The sequence below is a fragment of the Arachis stenosperma genome, chromosome 10, assembly GCF_014773155.1.
Source record: "Arachis stenosperma cultivar V10309 chromosome 10, arast.V10309.gnm1.PFL2, whole genome shotgun sequence".
Classification (NCBI taxonomy): domain Eukaryota; kingdom Viridiplantae; phylum Streptophyta; class Magnoliopsida; order Fabales; family Fabaceae; genus Arachis; species Arachis stenosperma.
The window spans coordinates 9307970-9325827 of NC_080386.1; the positions used below are offsets into that span (position 1 = coordinate 9307970).

Below are 17858 nucleotides of genomic sequence, written 5' to 3' on the forward strand. Positions count from 1 at the left end.
CGAACAAAATTGGACCACTTTTAAAGTTCGAGTGCAACTTTAGGATTACTTTGAGGCTTAACTTTCTAAAGTCTAAACTGCTTTGTTTTTATAATTTTAAGAGAGAAAAAAAAGGTGAATGCTATAGTGCCTAAAAAGCAATGTTCTAAAAACCGGACTGGATCGGTCGATCAAACCGGTTCAACCGAGAACCTGTGTAGAAAATGGTTTGATTCTCTTATTAAAACCGCTAATGACAAAACCAGGAAGAAACCGTTGAACCGGATGGTAACCGGCCGGTTGGATCGGACCGGGAACCGACCGGTTCGTATGAAACGCTGTCGTTTTAATTGTTAAGGGAAAAAAAAAAAAACAAAAAAACCCACCCACCCCCAGTCCCCACGCGAGTTCAGTCCCTCACCCCACCAAACACCCAGCTCATTCCAGCTTCCTGGACGAAACACACAGCAAGCCCTAGCTCCTTCCCAACCCAAAAATCCAGCTTCCTGGACGGAACTGCCGCCGCTGTTCGTCTGTGTTAGTGTCTCCGCGGCCTCTTCCTTCTCCTTCTCCGTGGCGTCTCCCCTTTCTAGCTCGGCACGTCTTCCATTCCCAGGTGAAATCGCTGCTCGAGGCCTCCAGCTGGTGCGTCGTGGTGTCGCCGTCGTCTGGCCGTCGTGTCTTCGTCGTCCCGCCGTCGTCTTCCTGCTGCCAGTGGAAGGTAAGTGAAACTGTGATTTACTGATTTGAGGTTAGTGGAAAGTTGAGTCTGTTATTCTGTTTCAGGGATTTGAGGTTGAATTTGTAATTTGTGATTTCTTGGGTCTTTTGTAATGCTGCTGATTTGAGTTTGGAATTTGTGATTACTAATTTACTGATTTGAGGTTAGTGGAAAGTTGAGTCTGTGTTACTCTATTTCAGGGATTTGAGGTTGAATTTGTGATTTGTGATTTCTTGGATCTTTTGTAATGCTGCTGATTTGAATTTGGAATTTGTGATTACTGATTTACTGATTTGAGGTTAGTGGAAAGTTGAGTCTGTGTTTCTCTGTTTTCAGGCATTTGAGGTTGAATTTTTGAGGTTAGTGAAAATGGAAGCTCTGACATTTTTGTCAAGCTGAATATGCAACCCTCTGCCTCTAGTTTAACAATGTATGGTTTGGGATAATAATATATTCTGTGTATATATATATATATATAAGTGGGAGACATTAATGGGCAAGTGGGGTTGCGGCTTTCAGTTAAGGGGGCTATGCCATTGGATGAAGGGTTGGCAATTGGATTCAATACATCTAATGTGATCAAGTGGAAGGAAGCAAAACTGCAAAACAAAACAAGGGGTTGCAAAATACAAAAATAAATTGAAGTTAGCTGGTATAAATTTAGTTTGCTCAATGCTGCTGATTTGAGTTTGGAATTTGTGATTACTGATTTACTGATTTGAGGTTAGTGGAAAGTTGAGTCTGTGTTACTCTGTTTCAGGGATTTGAGGTTGAATTTGTGATTTGTGATTTCTTGGGTCTTTTGTAATGCTGTTGATTTGAGTTTGGAATTTGTGATTACTGATTAGTGACTTGTTAAGCTGATGTTGTTAACTTGTTGTGCAATTATGCTGCTGTTTTGTTATGGATTTATGACACTGAGTGTTTTGAATTTTGAATTTGTGATAAGTGATTTGTGATTAGTGATTTTGTTATGCTGCTGTTTTGAATTAATTTAGGGGTGATTATTTGTTATGCTACTGTTTTGAATTAATTTAGGAGTGATTAATGATTATTTCTAGTTGTACTGTTGCTGTTTGCACCATTGCTCTTTTCATTATTTAACTTTGTATTTTGAGAAGATCATATGGATTTGGTTGATATTTCATATAATGTTTTAAATTTGGAAGATATTTAAGATTTATATTAGACTATAATATTTTATGATGTTTATTTATAATTTATTTATTATTTTATTCTGAAACGGTTCTTCCGGTTGAACCGGTTAGACCAGTAAACCAGTGAACCAGTAAGTAGAGAGGTTTGATGACCGGTCCGGTTTTCCGAACCTTGCTAAAAAGTGGTGCCTACTTATTAAAAAAGGTTAAAAATTAATATTTAATTTAAAAAATATAAAAATAAATAATTTTTAAAAAATCAAAACTTATTACAAAAAGTAAGTTAGGCAAAATTTAGACACCAACTTATAAGCTACGTAGAATTGGCAAAAAAAAATAAAAATAGTTGAGCTCGAGGCACTAACCGAATCCAGTGAGTCTCACGCATAGGCATAGCCCCCATACATCAGAGAAGAGAGACATTGCCCCTAGGCCCTAGCAGCCTCTCATCCCACACCTTCTCCATCGCCGAACAGCTCTCCATCGCCCAGAGGGTGCCATCGCCGCCGGCGTTGCCACAACCCTCAAGTCGCCGCTGGACTAGCCTCCCACTTCTCCCGTCGACGTCGCTCACCTTCACAAAACCCTGCTCACGTTCGTTCTCTTCTCTCCGGCGCGCCTTAGCTCTGTCGCGGTCCTCTTCTTGGTGTTGCTTTCGTTCTCTCCTCGGCGTCTCTCTCTCTCTGTGTTCAAGCTAGCTCTCTCTCTCTCCGATTTCACTGTATCTCACCGTGGGTAAGCCTCCACTGCTTCTTCAGTTTCATTTAGGTGTAAATATAGGATTACTGGCCCTAAGTTTCATTTTGGTTTTGATAAATCCAATTTTATTCTTCAATCTCACTTAACACCTTATTCTATTTTCTAGATTCAAACTTCAGTTCGTAGCATTTAGAGAAACACATCACATAAATTTTTTCGGTCATAATTAATGTCTATGTCACTTGCACTCTACCCTATAATTTCTAGACTTGTATGATTCATAGATTCAATTTTGAAGAATTCAAATTCATTTCATTATAGACATTCAATATTATTTAACGACTGAACTATGTTGCAAATTGGATAAGCAAGAAATTTCTGTACTAAAGTTTTCACCAACTAAAAATTTAATTGCTTGGAGAGATTTTGAAGTTGTGATCAGAAGGAACCACAAACTAAGTGAGCGATTCATTAACAACATCGTCATTAGTTTTTTTTCTCTTTGGACATCTGAGTATATTTGTACTAATCTCCATTTGTCTGTTCTCTGTTTTGGTATTTTTGGCTTTTTCCTTTTTGATAGATGAGACTTGCATCATCTTCTTTTATCATCTGAGTATATGACTTGATCGGTTCACTAGCCAGTTCGGCGCTCCCAATCTTGTATTTTATAGTGATACAAGCATGTGATGCAGTTGTATTAACTAACTGTGCCAGCTAACTAGCTAAGGCTCATTGTGCCAGCTCAGCCTAACTCCTTAACGGAAAGTTTTCAAGTATATTAAGATCAACGGTTAAAATTTATTGAAACACCAGTACACTTGAAAATTTTCCCTCCTTAACTGGTATTAACTAATTGTTAAGGCTAGCTAGTGAAGTGACTCATGCAATCTACGTATCTATTCTCTTTCAACAGATTTCATAGAGAAACTTGTTCGTACTAGGTTTGTAGAGAAAACAATTTCACCTGCTATTTTAATTTCTTACAGTTTGAATGTTAGTTTAGAATCAAGCTTCGTAGGAAGGCTAATAAAACGAGAAAATAAGTGTTTAATTACTTTTAAATTAAGACAGCAGATTTTCATATGATAATACTTACAAATTCAATAAAAACTAATATCTCACTAGCTCACTTTATCCTTTTTTCAATCTTCTCATTTTAGAGAATTAATCCCTAATTTTACAATTCGAACTCAATTCTTAACTTATCCAATAAAAAAATGGATAAGATTGTGTTAACATATTATGTTGAAAATTATATATACCAAATTAATAAAATGTTAAACTTAAATATTAAAGTATATAAATATCATATTATGTTTATATCAAAATAAATGATTATGAAATAAAAATAACATTAATAATATAAAAATATTACTAAAGTATAAAATATAACATTTCTTTATTAATTTTATTAGAAATATATTTTTAGTTATCAAATATAATCGGACCTCATCAAATCTACTCAAATCTAACCAAAAATAATATTAAATCAAAAGATAAATCCAAACCGTTAAAATATGATTAACCGAATTTAGGATTGGATCGATCATGTGCATCTGTAGTTCACAACACTACTTGAGAGAATAGAATTTAAGGACCACAGTGCACCTTAAATAGTGTAGGTCCTGCTAAGCCCCTCTTTCTTTTTCTTCTTTCGTGATTCGTCTTCCAGAGTTCGCACACTCTGTACTTCTTGTTAGAGCATCTCAACCACCGTCCGCCACCACCGTGCACTCTCTCTCTGCTGTGACTCTCTTTCCTCTTCTACCTTCTTCTTTCACATTTTTTGTATTGCATGAAATAGGGAAATATTTGACGAGTTGCATAAACAGCTTTGTAACACTTGGTGTCTAATGCAGTGGAACAAAGGTGAATATGGAATGCGTGGTTCAGGGTATTATAGAGACACAGGTGATTTTATGCATTTTCTTTTGATTTTTAAATTTATTTGCTTTTCCCTAGAGTTTGAGATGTTTCAGTTGCTTCAAATTATAGCTATCTAGGGTGTGAATTGTTCCCTTGAAAGGTAGCATAGGATTTCGGTACTCGTATAATTTCAAAAACATAGTACCTTATTGAATGTATCATATTCTTAATTCTTAATTTCCTGTAGTGTGGGTTTTGCATTGAGAAGCTTTCATAAAGAAGCAAAACTTTGACTACCACAATTATCTAAATATATGCTATTGTAATATTCAAACATTACACGCTGATATTTGAACAGAACCTTCTAATATTATAAAAATACTGAATTTTCCTCACAAAGGACTTCAAGATTGTCACCCATATTGGCCGTTATCACTTCCGCAATACTTTTCAAGTAAATTGCTTTAAACCTCTTTGAATATTTATGTTGACACTGTTCTCATTATCTTTCTTGTTGGACTGAGGTATTCTACTATTTTGAATGAGTATACAGGGTGGTTTATCATAGTGGAGTTTATTTTGTTCAGAATCTCTATGTGCAAGAAAAGTAGAAAACAAGTTTATTTCCGAATCTAACGCCCATCAATGCGTGCATTTCTCTGGTTCCACCTTCTAAATAAGAATTAAGTGAACATTTCTTTTAGCTCGATAATTCTATCTTATTGTATTATTTTAAATTTTTATAAGGAAAGGAAAGCATTGTGTTCAAGTTGACCTTGGCATCTGATATTTTGTAATCTTTTTGCAGCATGTTGAGGCCCTTGAGATTCTTCTTCAAGGGCTATGTGGCGTCCAAAGAGAACGATTAAGGATTCATGAAATTTGCCTCAAGAGTGGTCCAAATCTTGGTTAGTGTTTTCTTGTGATAATATGTGATGTTGTAGCCAGCAAGGCAAATGCATTATCTGTCAGTGTTCCTTTATTCCAAGGTGAAAGAAGTTTTATTGCTAAAGAATAAGGAAATAGTATTATTTATCATTTTGTAAACAAACAGTGAATAACTCACCTTAGGAATGAGGGAAACATACTTCAATCCAACAAAGCCTCCAATCCCACTGCATGTCTATCAAAGCATACTTACTAACTTTTCATGTTATAAACACCATAGGAAAGAGTGATAAACTATTCCATTTCATAACAATGGCAAAGATAAATGCTTGTTTTTAAGCATTCAAGCACCATTTCTGTCTAACTTGGTGGAAGCAAATCAGCAAAACAGAATTACATCTCTAAACCAAGCCTCTGTAGGCTGAAGTGTCATGTACTCTTTTTTTTTCTCTGAAGTTCAGCTTGCCATGATTTGTTGATTTATCATTTCTATGCTGTTACTTGGTAGCTATTGTGCTCTTCTATTGATTTTTCAATTAATGCATGAATCACCAAAGAATTATACTTATCCCAGTATATGATGTGTTTACTGTTCTGGATTTTTCCTACATTGATGTGAGATGTTTCCACACCTTTAGTGATTCTCTTAACATTATTATTCTAGTGTTACTTAATCACTTGAAAACAACATCGAGTATATGACATAAGAATTTGGAGTTTTTCAAGTTGGACATGATTTTATTGGCTTTCTTTCCAGGCCCTGTAGCATCTGAGGTTCGACTTTTATGTGATCTTGAGCAGGCTGAACCATCATGGTAAACCATGCAGTATTGTCGCCATTCACTTATTAGAACTTTTCTCATGTCCATATAAAAATCTGTTAAATGCTTGGTGACTTGTTCAGGACTGTAAGACATATTGGGGGTGCAATGAGGGGTGCCGGTGCTGAACAAATTTCAGTTCTGGTTAGGACAATGGTTGAAAGCAAAGCAAGCAAGAATGTGCTTCGTATGTTTTATTTACTTGGGTACAAGTTAGACCATGAACTGCTTAGAGTGGGATTTTCTTTCCATTTTAACAGGGGTGCACAAATCACTGTAACGGTGTCATCAATCAATAAAATGCTAAAGGTGCATGCAACGGACGAGGCTGTACCGGTAACGCCTGGTATACAGTTGGTGGAAGTAACTGCACCTGCAACTGGTGAAACCTATGCTGAAGTTGCTTCTGCAGTTTCATCCTTTTGTGAATATCTTGCACCGTAAGAAACTTCTATTGTCTTCCTTCTGCAAATTTTCTATATTGTATGTTTTCAACTTTTCCGGGGCTGAAGTGGTAGCTTTTGTATACCTGGTGGCGGCTAATTGTCGGATATAGTCTGTTGCCAACTTACAGGTTGAATTGGTGCAATGGAAAAGTTGTTGCCTTGCTACTTGGGGCTTACAAATTTAAATTCTGGAAACAATCTTTCTATTTGTACAAGGCTGCATACACCTACTCTTTTTATACTGTATGAGGCTAAATTTTGAACAAATTACACTAACCCCCGAAGATTTGGCGATATTACATATAAGATTTCACCATTTGTAAAAAATATATGCTAATCTCCCATGAGAATAATACATACTCTCTATCCCATCATTTTATAAAATGTGACGGAGAATTCAGTGTAGGTATGACAAATCAAGGGGATTTTGTGTGATATAATCTAAGTTGGGAGGTTAAAATAATATCCCCTAGAATTTTAATCTGGAATGTTTTGTCACATTGCCATGCATGCTCTTGTAAAGTCTAACTATCCTATTCGAATAAGTCACGAGGTAGATTATCATTTTTGAACCCTTCTGTCATATCATATTACTAACATATCCTTCTGTCATGAAGATTATCATACTTTGTATTGTTCATTCATATTTCTAACACGTACAACTGTTTGACTTCAATTTTTATCAGGCTTTTGCATCTGTCAAAACCAGGCATTTCAACTGGAGTTGTTCCTACGGCTGCTGCAGCTGCAGCATCCCTTATGTCTGACGGTGGTGGTACAACTTTGTAGTGTGCTTGTAATGTATAGATACAAAATTCTTGTACACTATTAAACTTTCATGTTACACATGATTAGTTGTTAATTGAAACAAGGAATGGAACTCCATTGACACAAGTTGCTTTGGAGTGGCATAAGTTTTATAACGGAAAAGAAGAGAAATGCGTGAAAACTGTTATTGCTCATCAACTTCCAAACTTACAGTGCATTTTTTAATATTTGTTTGGGTAAAGTATATTTCGAAAAATATTAATAATACCGGTAGCTTTTAATTAATTTTATTTTATTCTTAACACTTGAAATAAAATTTAATTGTCTTTAATTTTAATATTTTGACGATGAACATATGGTTTATTTGTTTTTCCCTTTATATTATCGTTCCACACTTTTGTTGGAAATAGATCTTCTCAATTGTTAAAAAAAATTGAGGGAGTAAAGTGTGATCTATAATCCTTCAATGCTATCTCTTTCTCATTTTTTTTGTCTTATTTATAAAAATTAATAGTGAGAGATTACATTTTACTCTCTTAATTGTTAAAAAAAATTGAGAAGATTTATTTTCTTTTTGTCTCCTGCCATTATCTCATTGTCATTTTATCCTTATTGTAATTATTCTTTTTTTTTTGTTACTTTATTTTTGTTGACAAATTATCATTTTCAACATGTGAGAAGATCTGAATCCAATTATAGCTATACACACAATTGGAATGTAAAATCATGCATAGTAGAGAAACCTACGTATCAGAAAAATGGAACCGATTTCTATTGATATACTTCCATTATTCTAAGGAATGGTGAGTTTCTTGGTCAAGAGAGAGAACTAGAAATGTAAGCTGAATACATCATATCAAATCATAGGGGAAACTGAAGACATACAAATAGGGGTATTGTTAAAAATGCAACCCCAGAGATTGAACTAGGAACCCACTTCAAATATTTGTAATTTGTTATGAAGAAGGTACTACTAAATGCTAAGATCATGCTTATGATTGAGATAAATAATGCCACTAGGCCAGATATCAACTTGAGCGGTAGTGACTTGAGAAAGTCCTCTTCAGAAAAACGTGAGAGGCTAGTCTCTTGGAATCGTTTTGACTTCCTTTATTGTCATCATTATTGTTACCAGTTAACCAGCTGTAGCAAGCAGAGAAAATTAGGGTCGAAACAATAATGCAAGCCTTTGCGGTTTTGTTCATCCAAGATACTCCTTTCTTGAGGAATGGTTCATGCTCCATGGTAAATAGTTGGCGTGGAGTAAGACCTGCATTGCTAGCTTACTCATAACTAGCAGCAGGTACATCAAGATTTGGCATAGAACCACCAAATACATTGGAATTCTCATCTATCTCAAGAAATCAACACCATACACTGCATTGCCTCCTGCTAGTGTTATCAAATTCCTTGACAATGGTAGTAAAGTGTCCAACATCTTCTTCTTCAATTGCAGAAGAAATATCCGTCAAAAATCTATATTCACGTGTTCCTGAAAATGTTGGATCCAGCTCCTGATATCTCTCTACTGCATTGTTTATAGCAATGAGATCCCCTTTACAGTGTTCGCAAATGCCAGCATTAAGTAGATGTCCTTTAACTCCATACTTCATCAAGTTATTGTTGAGAGACTGGCGAGCTATGGCTTCATAAATGTCACTTGATTTTTGATATTGTTCTAGCTGGGCCCATTGCTGAGTCTGATTTCTATAAGTCACTGCCCTTGAAGCTCATATTTGGATTACTGGCGTTGTTATGTATTAAACCACTTTTCCACCTTAACCCATGACAACAATAATAAAGACATCTCACGGTCCACAAATTCAGTTCAACAGAATACACAAATTCAACACAAATTCAATTATTGAATTTGTGTATTCTGTTGGGCTGAATTTGTGGGCCGTGAAATGTCTTTATTGTTGTCATGGGCTAAGGTAGAAGAGTGGTTTAATATTATAATTGAATTTGTGTATTCTGTTGGGCTGAATTTGTGGGCGGTGAGATGTCTTTATTGTTATCATGGGTTAAGGTGGAAGAATGATTTAATATTCTGCTCGATAACAAGCATGATGGTAGCAGAAGTGCCTTCTTCATTACTTACTATTATGACTCAAATTGGGTTCCTGGTTTTATTTCTGCGTTTGCGTGTCTACTAATACTTCTTTTCATATTTTTGCAGTTTAAATTATGGTATGTGATAATGTATTCAACGTTTTATTGTAAGAATCTTTTTAAGCCAGACAAAAAAATGCTTTATGTATTGAAAGATTAGAGATGTAAATTGAGGTGTATTCTATTTCGTCAAATCTATGGTATTCTAATTTATTTTTTTTAAAAGTCATTTAGCAAGAATTTAAAAGTTCGAGTAATTGTGAGGATTTTTTATTTTTATAAATTAAATAAATATAATAATTACTAAAATAAATAATTTTAAAAATATTTACTGAAATAAATACTCATCTCTTATCTCGTTTATATTGTAAAAGGGTCATTTTAATTAAAAATTTAAAAATTCTAAAAGAGTCATTTTTAATTAAAAGTTTAAAAATTTTAAAACAATCATTTTAATTAAAATAATCAAATTGAAGAAAGAATGTATTGTCTTTGTGTATTTTAAAACTTAAAATATTAAAATGTTTAATATTAAAAACTTCGAAAAAGTTTTTGAATAATTATACATATCCCGATTCAAGATAAATTCATGAGGAAGTGAAATCTCTTTTGGATCCACTCCAGCATTTAAAAATTGGTTAATTGGTAAAGATACATGTACTTGATGTCCGGCCCAAGAAAGAGATCCAAATCCTAGTAATCCTGCCAAATGGTGATTCAACATAGATTCTACATCTTGGAACCAAGCCAATTTTGGAGCAGCTTTGTGATAATGAAACCAACCAGCAAAAAGCATTAAGGCTGCAAATACTAATGCACCAATTGCGGTGCAATAAAGTTGTAATTCACTAGTTATTCCAAATGCTCGCCAAAAACAGGGAATGGCCGGTTATGGAAGGAAAACCCCTTTACCCCCAGCTTCCAGGGCCATCAGGGCGGGAAGGAATGCCAGAAGCAAACGATTCCGCCGCACTGTGTAAGCAAGCAGACAGGCAGGGCAAGAAAGCTAGATCCACAAAGGGCCAGTTCTCCCAAGATGCGGTCAAGCACCCTCTTTCAGTTACATGCCATTTTTCATGTAAAAAAGGCCAAGAACAGAGGAGAAGATACCCTCGCTGGACCAGGACGAGGCTGCTACTCTATCGACGCCTGTATGCGGACACAACTAAAAGGGGGTGAGCCTTTCCCGTAATCCGACATTGACCTAGAACTCGCCCTTTCGGTACCTGTCTAGCAAGCTTTTTCTCTGCCGGTAGCTGGTCAAGAGTAAAGGCGAAGCTTGGATCCGCCTTAGAAGAAAGGTTCGCACTGAACACTTTCCCAATCCCAAAAAAAAAACACACGAAACAAGACACACATGGGCAGGCCCAGCAAACACTTCTCTCTCTTATGTAAAGACAGAAATAAGCAAATATCATAAGAGAAGTGAGGATCATGTCAATCACTGTCAAATCGAATGGAGAATGACACAAAGGCTTCTGTGCATATCCCGGAAAAGAAGTGAAAAGCCCCTAGTCCCCAGGCATTTTCGGTCAACTGGGGGACAAAAAATTCCTCTACAACATCGAATTCCGCGGCAGGAGCGATATCAGATACTGAGTAGGTGGCATAAATAAGTGGTATCATATCAGCAATCCAGTTAAGCAGCATTATACTAGACTCTAACAGAATAAAAGTAAGCGATAGAGAACTTTTAAAATTTTAAAATCCAAAATTTTTTTATACTTTTGAGTTAATGTTATACTATTTAAATTAAACGTCTATAATTTATAAAAAATGTTACTGTTTATGAATACTAATAGAGATAATAGAGTTTTGTATAAAAAAAAAAACAAAACATTAGAGTGAGGAAAGAGTTTCAGATAGGGAAGAATTGTCATGGAGAGTGTTTTTCCCTTTTTTTTATACTTTTCCTCTTCTTCCTTGTAAATTAAATTTTTTTTTTAAATCATGTATTGTAAATTTGATTATCTACAATCTTTGTCCAAAAAAAAAAAAATTCAGAAATCACACAAGACCATTTTTCCTAGTTTTTTTTTTTACCAATTTTTGTTCGTATTAGTGTGATATTATTTTTTCATGTTTTTGTTGGCTTAGTTCACAGTCCATACCTTTAGACTCAATTTTTGATATCGAATTTTTCATTTTTTCATTTTGTTAACATTTTATGAGTTACAGTACCTTTATCATTTTCAGTCTCAGCTAAAATTCTAAAAATTAGACCGGTTATTAAATTATTTTAGTCATTAATTTATTAATTTATTGGTCTAACCGATTCAATCGAAATTCAACTGAAAAAATCGTTTGATAATAAAAATAAATAAAAAGTTATAAATAAATACACCATACAATATAAATATAATCTAATATAAACTTTAATCTATAATATAAACTTTAAACTATCTTCTAAATGTAAAATATTACATGTAAAAATAATAATCAAATTATTATTCACATATGCATTATTATAACCAAGTTGATTATTTTAAATTATAAAATGTATTAAAAATTTTTAAGCTCATCAATTTAAATAGAAACTCATTAAATTAAAAGATTGATGAATTTAATTGAGCAAATTCAATTCATATATTTTTTCATTGAACTAAAAGGCTGGTCATGATCAATTTCACTTCTTTCTTAACAAAAGTTGATTATAATTTTAATAAAATTTTAACATAATTTACTTCTTTCCTAACAAACTTTTAACAAAATTTCAGCATAATTTTAATAAAAATTAACAAAATTTTAGCACAATTTTAACTAATATTGACCAAGTAAACTAAAATCAACTAATCATTCAAATCAATGATTCAATCCAAAGTAGAGAACAATATAGCACAGGAGCATAGTTAATCATTCCATGAGACAAATTTTAAGTTGAGTAGCACATTAGCACTAGTAATCCCTGAAAGGATAATGACAGCAATACTAAAGAAAAAAGTTATGTGACAGAAAAATAGAAGAGATGAGTATTGTACAGAGGAATAATATCATGGCTCTTGAAAATAAACCCTAAATTGTTATTAGAAAATTACTCCTTTAAACCACACTTGGCTAAAACCTTATATATTCTCCTTAATTTAAGAATCTAACCGAAAACACTAAATAAGCTAAAGATTACACAAGACCAACTAATATAACTAATTACATTTCTTTTAATCTTGTTCTTAATCATCTTGATTCTTTAAAACAAAAGAGTTATTCTCCTTTACAATCCAAAAAAAAATGTTCTAAAAAAATGAAGAACAGAGAGCGAAAAAAAAATATAAAGCCATTAACAAAATTTTTAGTACAATTTTAACAAACATTCACCAGAAAACTAAAATCTCCTAATCATTCAGATCAATGATTCAATTCAAAGTAAAGAACAATACAGCATTTGGTAAGAGGGAGCAGGGTTTGGAGAACAAAAATTGTTTTGAGCAAAAAAATTGTTCTGATCAACAAAAAAATAAAGAATAGAGAATGAAAATTTAAAAAATTAAGACATTGCCTTCGAGAAAAAAGCTGCGCGCCTGCGATTGGTGAGAGGGAACAGGGTTTGGAGACATGGAGAACGCCAAAAGGACGAAGAGAGAAGCCTGAGTGCGATGGGCAGCGGCTGTGGCCCACTTCTTGCGGCGGTGGTGGAGGCTAGTGTTGAGGGCAGTTTTGCTTTCTGAAGGAAGGAGATTGGCGAAGGGGCTGGGAGGCACAAGGCACAACGGAGGAAGAAACGGTGGCCTCTGAGTGCGACGGACAGCGGCGATAAGGTTCTCCTTGCAGCGGTAGGCGAGACTGTAACCTAGGGTAGAGAGTTGAGAGAGGAGAGAGTTTAAGGAATGGGGCTAGAGGGAGAGTGGGTGACTGAACAGGAAAATAGAGGAATTAAAGGACGACTTCTCTTCAAAACCGACCAGGTCCCAGTTCGGTCCAACTGATAAGTTTTTGGCCGGTTCAACAGTTTAAATGCAGTTTTTAATTTAAGCGGTTTTTATCGTTAATCGAATCGTATTAGTTTTCAGTTCGCAGTTAGACTGGTCCAATCGATCGGTCCGGTTTAATTTTCAAAACATTGATCTCAACACTAATTAACCAAGCTTCTCTTCATAATTCTTTCACTGTGTCACAGATCTACTGGTAAATCAACAATTAACCACCATTTTTTGTGCCACTATAAAACTTCCCGATATTAACTATAGATCCTCTAAGTATATACTCCCCAAAGCCTAAGATGGATACACTTGGTGGCATGGTGCACACGAAAAATATCTCTCCATCCACATTTTGATAAACTAAGAGTCTATCAATTTGTACTATATATCTAGTTCTTGGAAAATCTATATATTTGCATGGAAAATTCTTCAGTAATTTGAATGTCTCTGTATTTTCACCTCTCACTAGATTCTATGATCTGTCTCTGCAGCTGCTACCTCAATTAATGCATGCATGCTCGGGGATTCTTCTTCTTCTTTCTTCCTTAGTATTTCAGAACAACCACTGATGTCAAGGACGTTGGATCTGTAGAGGTGGTTCGGCAAGTTCAAAATGTGTTGTTTACTTCCATTCGGTAAAGAAGTTGATAAAGTACAAAATAAATCCTCTTAAATTACAGCAATGAAATTAACACAAGTTTAAAACGGTAATTAAATTTTTATTTTATTATAGTAATATTATAGAATTAATTTTTTTCGGTCAATTTTATTAAAATTATTTTATTTATTTTAAATTATAAATACTAAAACATAAGCCATTAATCATAAATATAAATAATTATAAAATTTAATTTTAAATTGACTAACTAAAAATTAATTTCACATTATTTTTCTTCTATTATTTTACCTTTTTTGTATTTTAAAAGATCTTTTTCAATTTCTTCTATTTAAACATATAATTTGTTGGTAAATTATTGGCTGGTAAATTTTTTAATTCTGAATTTTGGACTTTTAATTTTTAGCAATTTAGATAAGTAATGTTAAGTAATCAATTTTTTTTAGTCAATATCAATTAATTTTTTAAAATTATTTTAGTTATCTTAAATTATAGATCCTAAATTCTAAATCTTTAATATTAAATTTTAAATTATAAACATAAACCATAAATTTAGTTAACTAAAAGTTGGTTCTTTATACTTTATTACATGGGATATAGAATTTTTTGAATTTTTTAAGAATACATTTGTTGTATGTGAAAAAATAAAAATGGTTAGCTCTTTAATCCACTAAATAACATATTCAGTTATAGAATCCTATTCTCTTTAAAATAATATATAAGTTATTTTTTTTGATGTGTTATATTTTAATGAGTGTTTATTTATTTTAATTTTTTAATAGAATTTGTTAGATGACTAATTTATCTAATAAAATAAAAAATAAAAAATTGATTTCGGATCATTAAAATTTGTTAAAAATTTAACAAAATATTTGAAAAAAATATTATATATTACTCTTTTATTTTTCACACAAAATCTCTTATTTCTAACAAAAATTAAATAAAAATTTAGACCTTAATAAAAAATAATTGCAAATTAGTTACATTAATTTTTAAAAAATAAGATATAAAGTGTTTCAATTTTTTTTCGTATAATTCAAAATCAAATTGTATAGAATAAATTTTTAAATTTAAAGATCTACTTGACACGATAAACTTTTCAAATTAAAAATTTTAAAGATCTATTTTTAATTTGTCACATCAATATTTTAGTTTAGAATTAAGTTTATATAAGAAAAATTTTAAATTAATATTTTAATAAATATATAACAAATATATTAAAATAAATATCGAATTAGAATGTGACATATGAGAGAGGAAGTAACTTAGATGTTACTTTAAAAAGGGTAGGATACATTCACCTTCACAATTACGGATTTTTTATTTTTATAAATTAAATAAATATAATAATTACCAAAATAAATAATTTTGAAAATGTTTACCAAAATAAATATCATTCTCTTATCTCTTTTACATTGTAAACTAGATAAGAGAGGGGTATGCGACACGTATTTATCTCGTTTATACTGTAAACGAGATATATGTATTTTTTTCAAAAAATACTTGAAAATAATAAAAAATATTAATAATATCAATAATCCAAACTTTTGGCATGCAATTTGTATATAAAAAAGTTGATAGAAGAGATTAAAATGGATATGTTTGATTAATTTTAGTCCATTTTAAATTAATAGGGATTAACACGTTTACTTGAAAACCATTTGTAACTACCTATTATTATTTATTTAATGGGGAGTAATTACTCATTACTAGTTACCATTTACACGTGATTTATTTAATGAGCAGTAACTACCGTTACTAGTTATCCGTTACTATTTACACGTGATTTATTTAATTCACCTACTTTTTTTGTTTGTTGTACAAGAGTACATATAAATTTTATTTGTTGTATGGAAATACATAAAAATTTAAAATATAATTTAAGTAAAAAAATTCATATTATATATCAATAGAGTAGTAACATGCATTAATTGGGTCATTAAATAAATTACTTGTATTTAAATTATATTTTAAATTTTTAAAATACGTAATGGGTAATGGGTAGTTACTGTCCATTAAATAATGGGTAGTTACTTTTTTAAAATTATTATAATAAAAGGCTGAATATTGTATCATTTTTAAAGCATACCTAGTTAAATCATAACAAAAGTATATTAATATATTTTATGCTTAAATTTTTTTCGAAATAAGATGAATTAGATATCAATGAGGGAGTATAATAGTCAGAGACGGATCCAAGGGAGCCTAAGGGAGCCTAAGGTAGCCATGGTCCCCCATTTTTTTTTTTAAAGAAAGTAGTATTATTAGTTTATTAATATTATATAATTAATATATATATATATTAATTATAGATTAAATATATTTTAATATATTACACACTAAAAAAATTACATGTTAGTAACTTAATATGTATAAATTATAATGTGTATTATAATATATTAGTAGCAAATAAAAAAAAGTTTAAAAAATAATAAAAGTTTATAAATATATAAATAATTGAAAAGTTATTGAAAGATATAGGTTTGGATTAATGTAAAAAATCAATAACTATAAAAAAAAATTATTTTGACCTTTTTTATGACAACAATAACAATTGAATAGATTTTTTAAATAATAAAAATTATTAAAACAAGATAAAAAATAATTTTTTAGCAGATTATATGATTGTATATTATGAAAAAGAAAATGTTTCAAAATTTATTTCAGATAGTAAATGGATAATTTTAGCTATATGAAATATTGCAGAACAAATTTAAAAATACCAAAACTTAGTATATAGTTGAATGTTGATTTTTATATAATATAATTATTAATTTTGACCTATATACTATAAATTATATTTTGTTGACTTTTTATTATATTATATTTTAATTTATTTTATTTTTAATTTGGTCTCCCTCTTATAAAATTTTTTAATCGGCCACTGATAATAATGAAAAAAGTTTTCTCCTTAGATATATGTATTAACACTAATATTGATCTTTGTTGTCAATTCTTTGACTAATAAACTTAACTGTAAAACTTCTTGCAACTCTTTGTATGTGAAGGTAAAGAAAAAATTATTATGTTTTTTTTATCATAGACATACATATATAAGTATGAGATTGGTAATAATTTTAAATTTGAATCTCATTTTAAATTTAAATTTTATTTTTTTAAAGTAAGATCTTATGAGTTAAATTACAATTCAATTTAAAACATAATCAATTAGGATCTTATCCATATTTAAAATTTATCATAGAATAAATAATTAATTATTTAATATTTTCAATTATCATATTATATTATATTTGTGGTGCTAGCAAAAAAATCATAATATTCTATTTGAATTAACATAATTATTTATGTGATCAAATAACAACAATAAATAAATAATTTTTTACCAAGGATTAGAACACTCATAGTGTATGATTTATAGGTTCAATACTAAGCGAGTAGTGAATTAATCATACTAAATTTACTAATCAAGGTTGGCATCTAACAACGCTCCTCGACTACCCAATAATATGAAGTAATAATATTTTTACTAAGAACTCAAAAAGAACAAAAATATAATTTTTTCCATCTTTTTAACTCTTAGGCTACATTTATTTACAGACACGGGAACACTGAGACATGGGCATTGAGATACAAAATCGTGTTTGGCGGATAAGACATGAACATAGACATTGTGTCTAGAGACACTGAATTAATGTATTTGGTGTCTATTCTGACAGGAAGGACACAGAAATACTAACAAGAGACACAACTTATTTTATATTTTTTTATTATTCTTGATAATTTTTCATAATTATAATTTTTTATTATTATATTTTTCTTCCCAATTTTTTTTAATAAAAAAAAGAGAATAAATTGGATTTTCATAATTTGTTCTAGTTTATTACTAAATAAAAATACAAAAATACTA

At 31.3% G+C, this 17858-nt stretch overlaps 1 protein-coding gene across 6 annotated transcripts; it reads left to right on the top strand.

Annotated features, from left to right (window-relative positions):
* Positions 1 to 376: 376 nt before the first annotated feature.
* On the top strand, positions 377 to 7633 carry LOC130955739 (mediator of RNA polymerase II transcription subunit 18). Of its 6 annotated transcripts, none has more exons than XM_057882687.1 (8): positions 377 to 700; positions 1037 to 1130; positions 1220 to 1352; positions 4419 to 4470; positions 5234 to 5333; positions 6071 to 6128; positions 6218 to 6574; positions 7267 to 7633. In XM_057882687.1, exons 4-8 carry the CDS (start codon positions 4435 to 4437, stop codon positions 7367 to 7369), a joined length of 654 nt encoding a protein of 217 aa, XP_057738670.1. In that variant the 5' UTR covers positions 377 to 700; positions 1037 to 1130; positions 1220 to 1352; positions 4419 to 4434; the 3' UTR covers positions 7370 to 7633. The 6 variants fall into 6 exon arrangements, with proteins under 6 accessions (XP_057738670.1, XP_057738673.1, XP_057738672.1 ...); XM_057882690.1 differs by having other exon boundaries at positions 1037 to 1059; XM_057882689.1 differs by lacking the exon at positions 1220 to 1352 and having other exon boundaries at positions 1037 to 1059.
* Positions 7634 to 17858: the final 10225 nt, after the last annotated feature.

Excerpts from the sequence above, each read along its gene's own strand:
- LOC130955739 (XM_057882687.1), top strand. The coding sequence starts at position 4,435 with ATGGAATGCGTGGTTCAGGGTATTATAGAGACACAG. Across the intron at positions 4,471-5,233 it reads AGGGTATTATAGAGACACAG|CATGTTGAGGCCCTTGAGAT; the intron begins GTGATTTTATGC and ends ATCTTTTTGCAG. Across the intron at positions 6,129-6,217 it reads GAGCAGGCTGAACCATCATG|GACTGTAAGACATATTGGGG; the intron begins GTAAACCATGCA and ends TGACTTGTTCAG.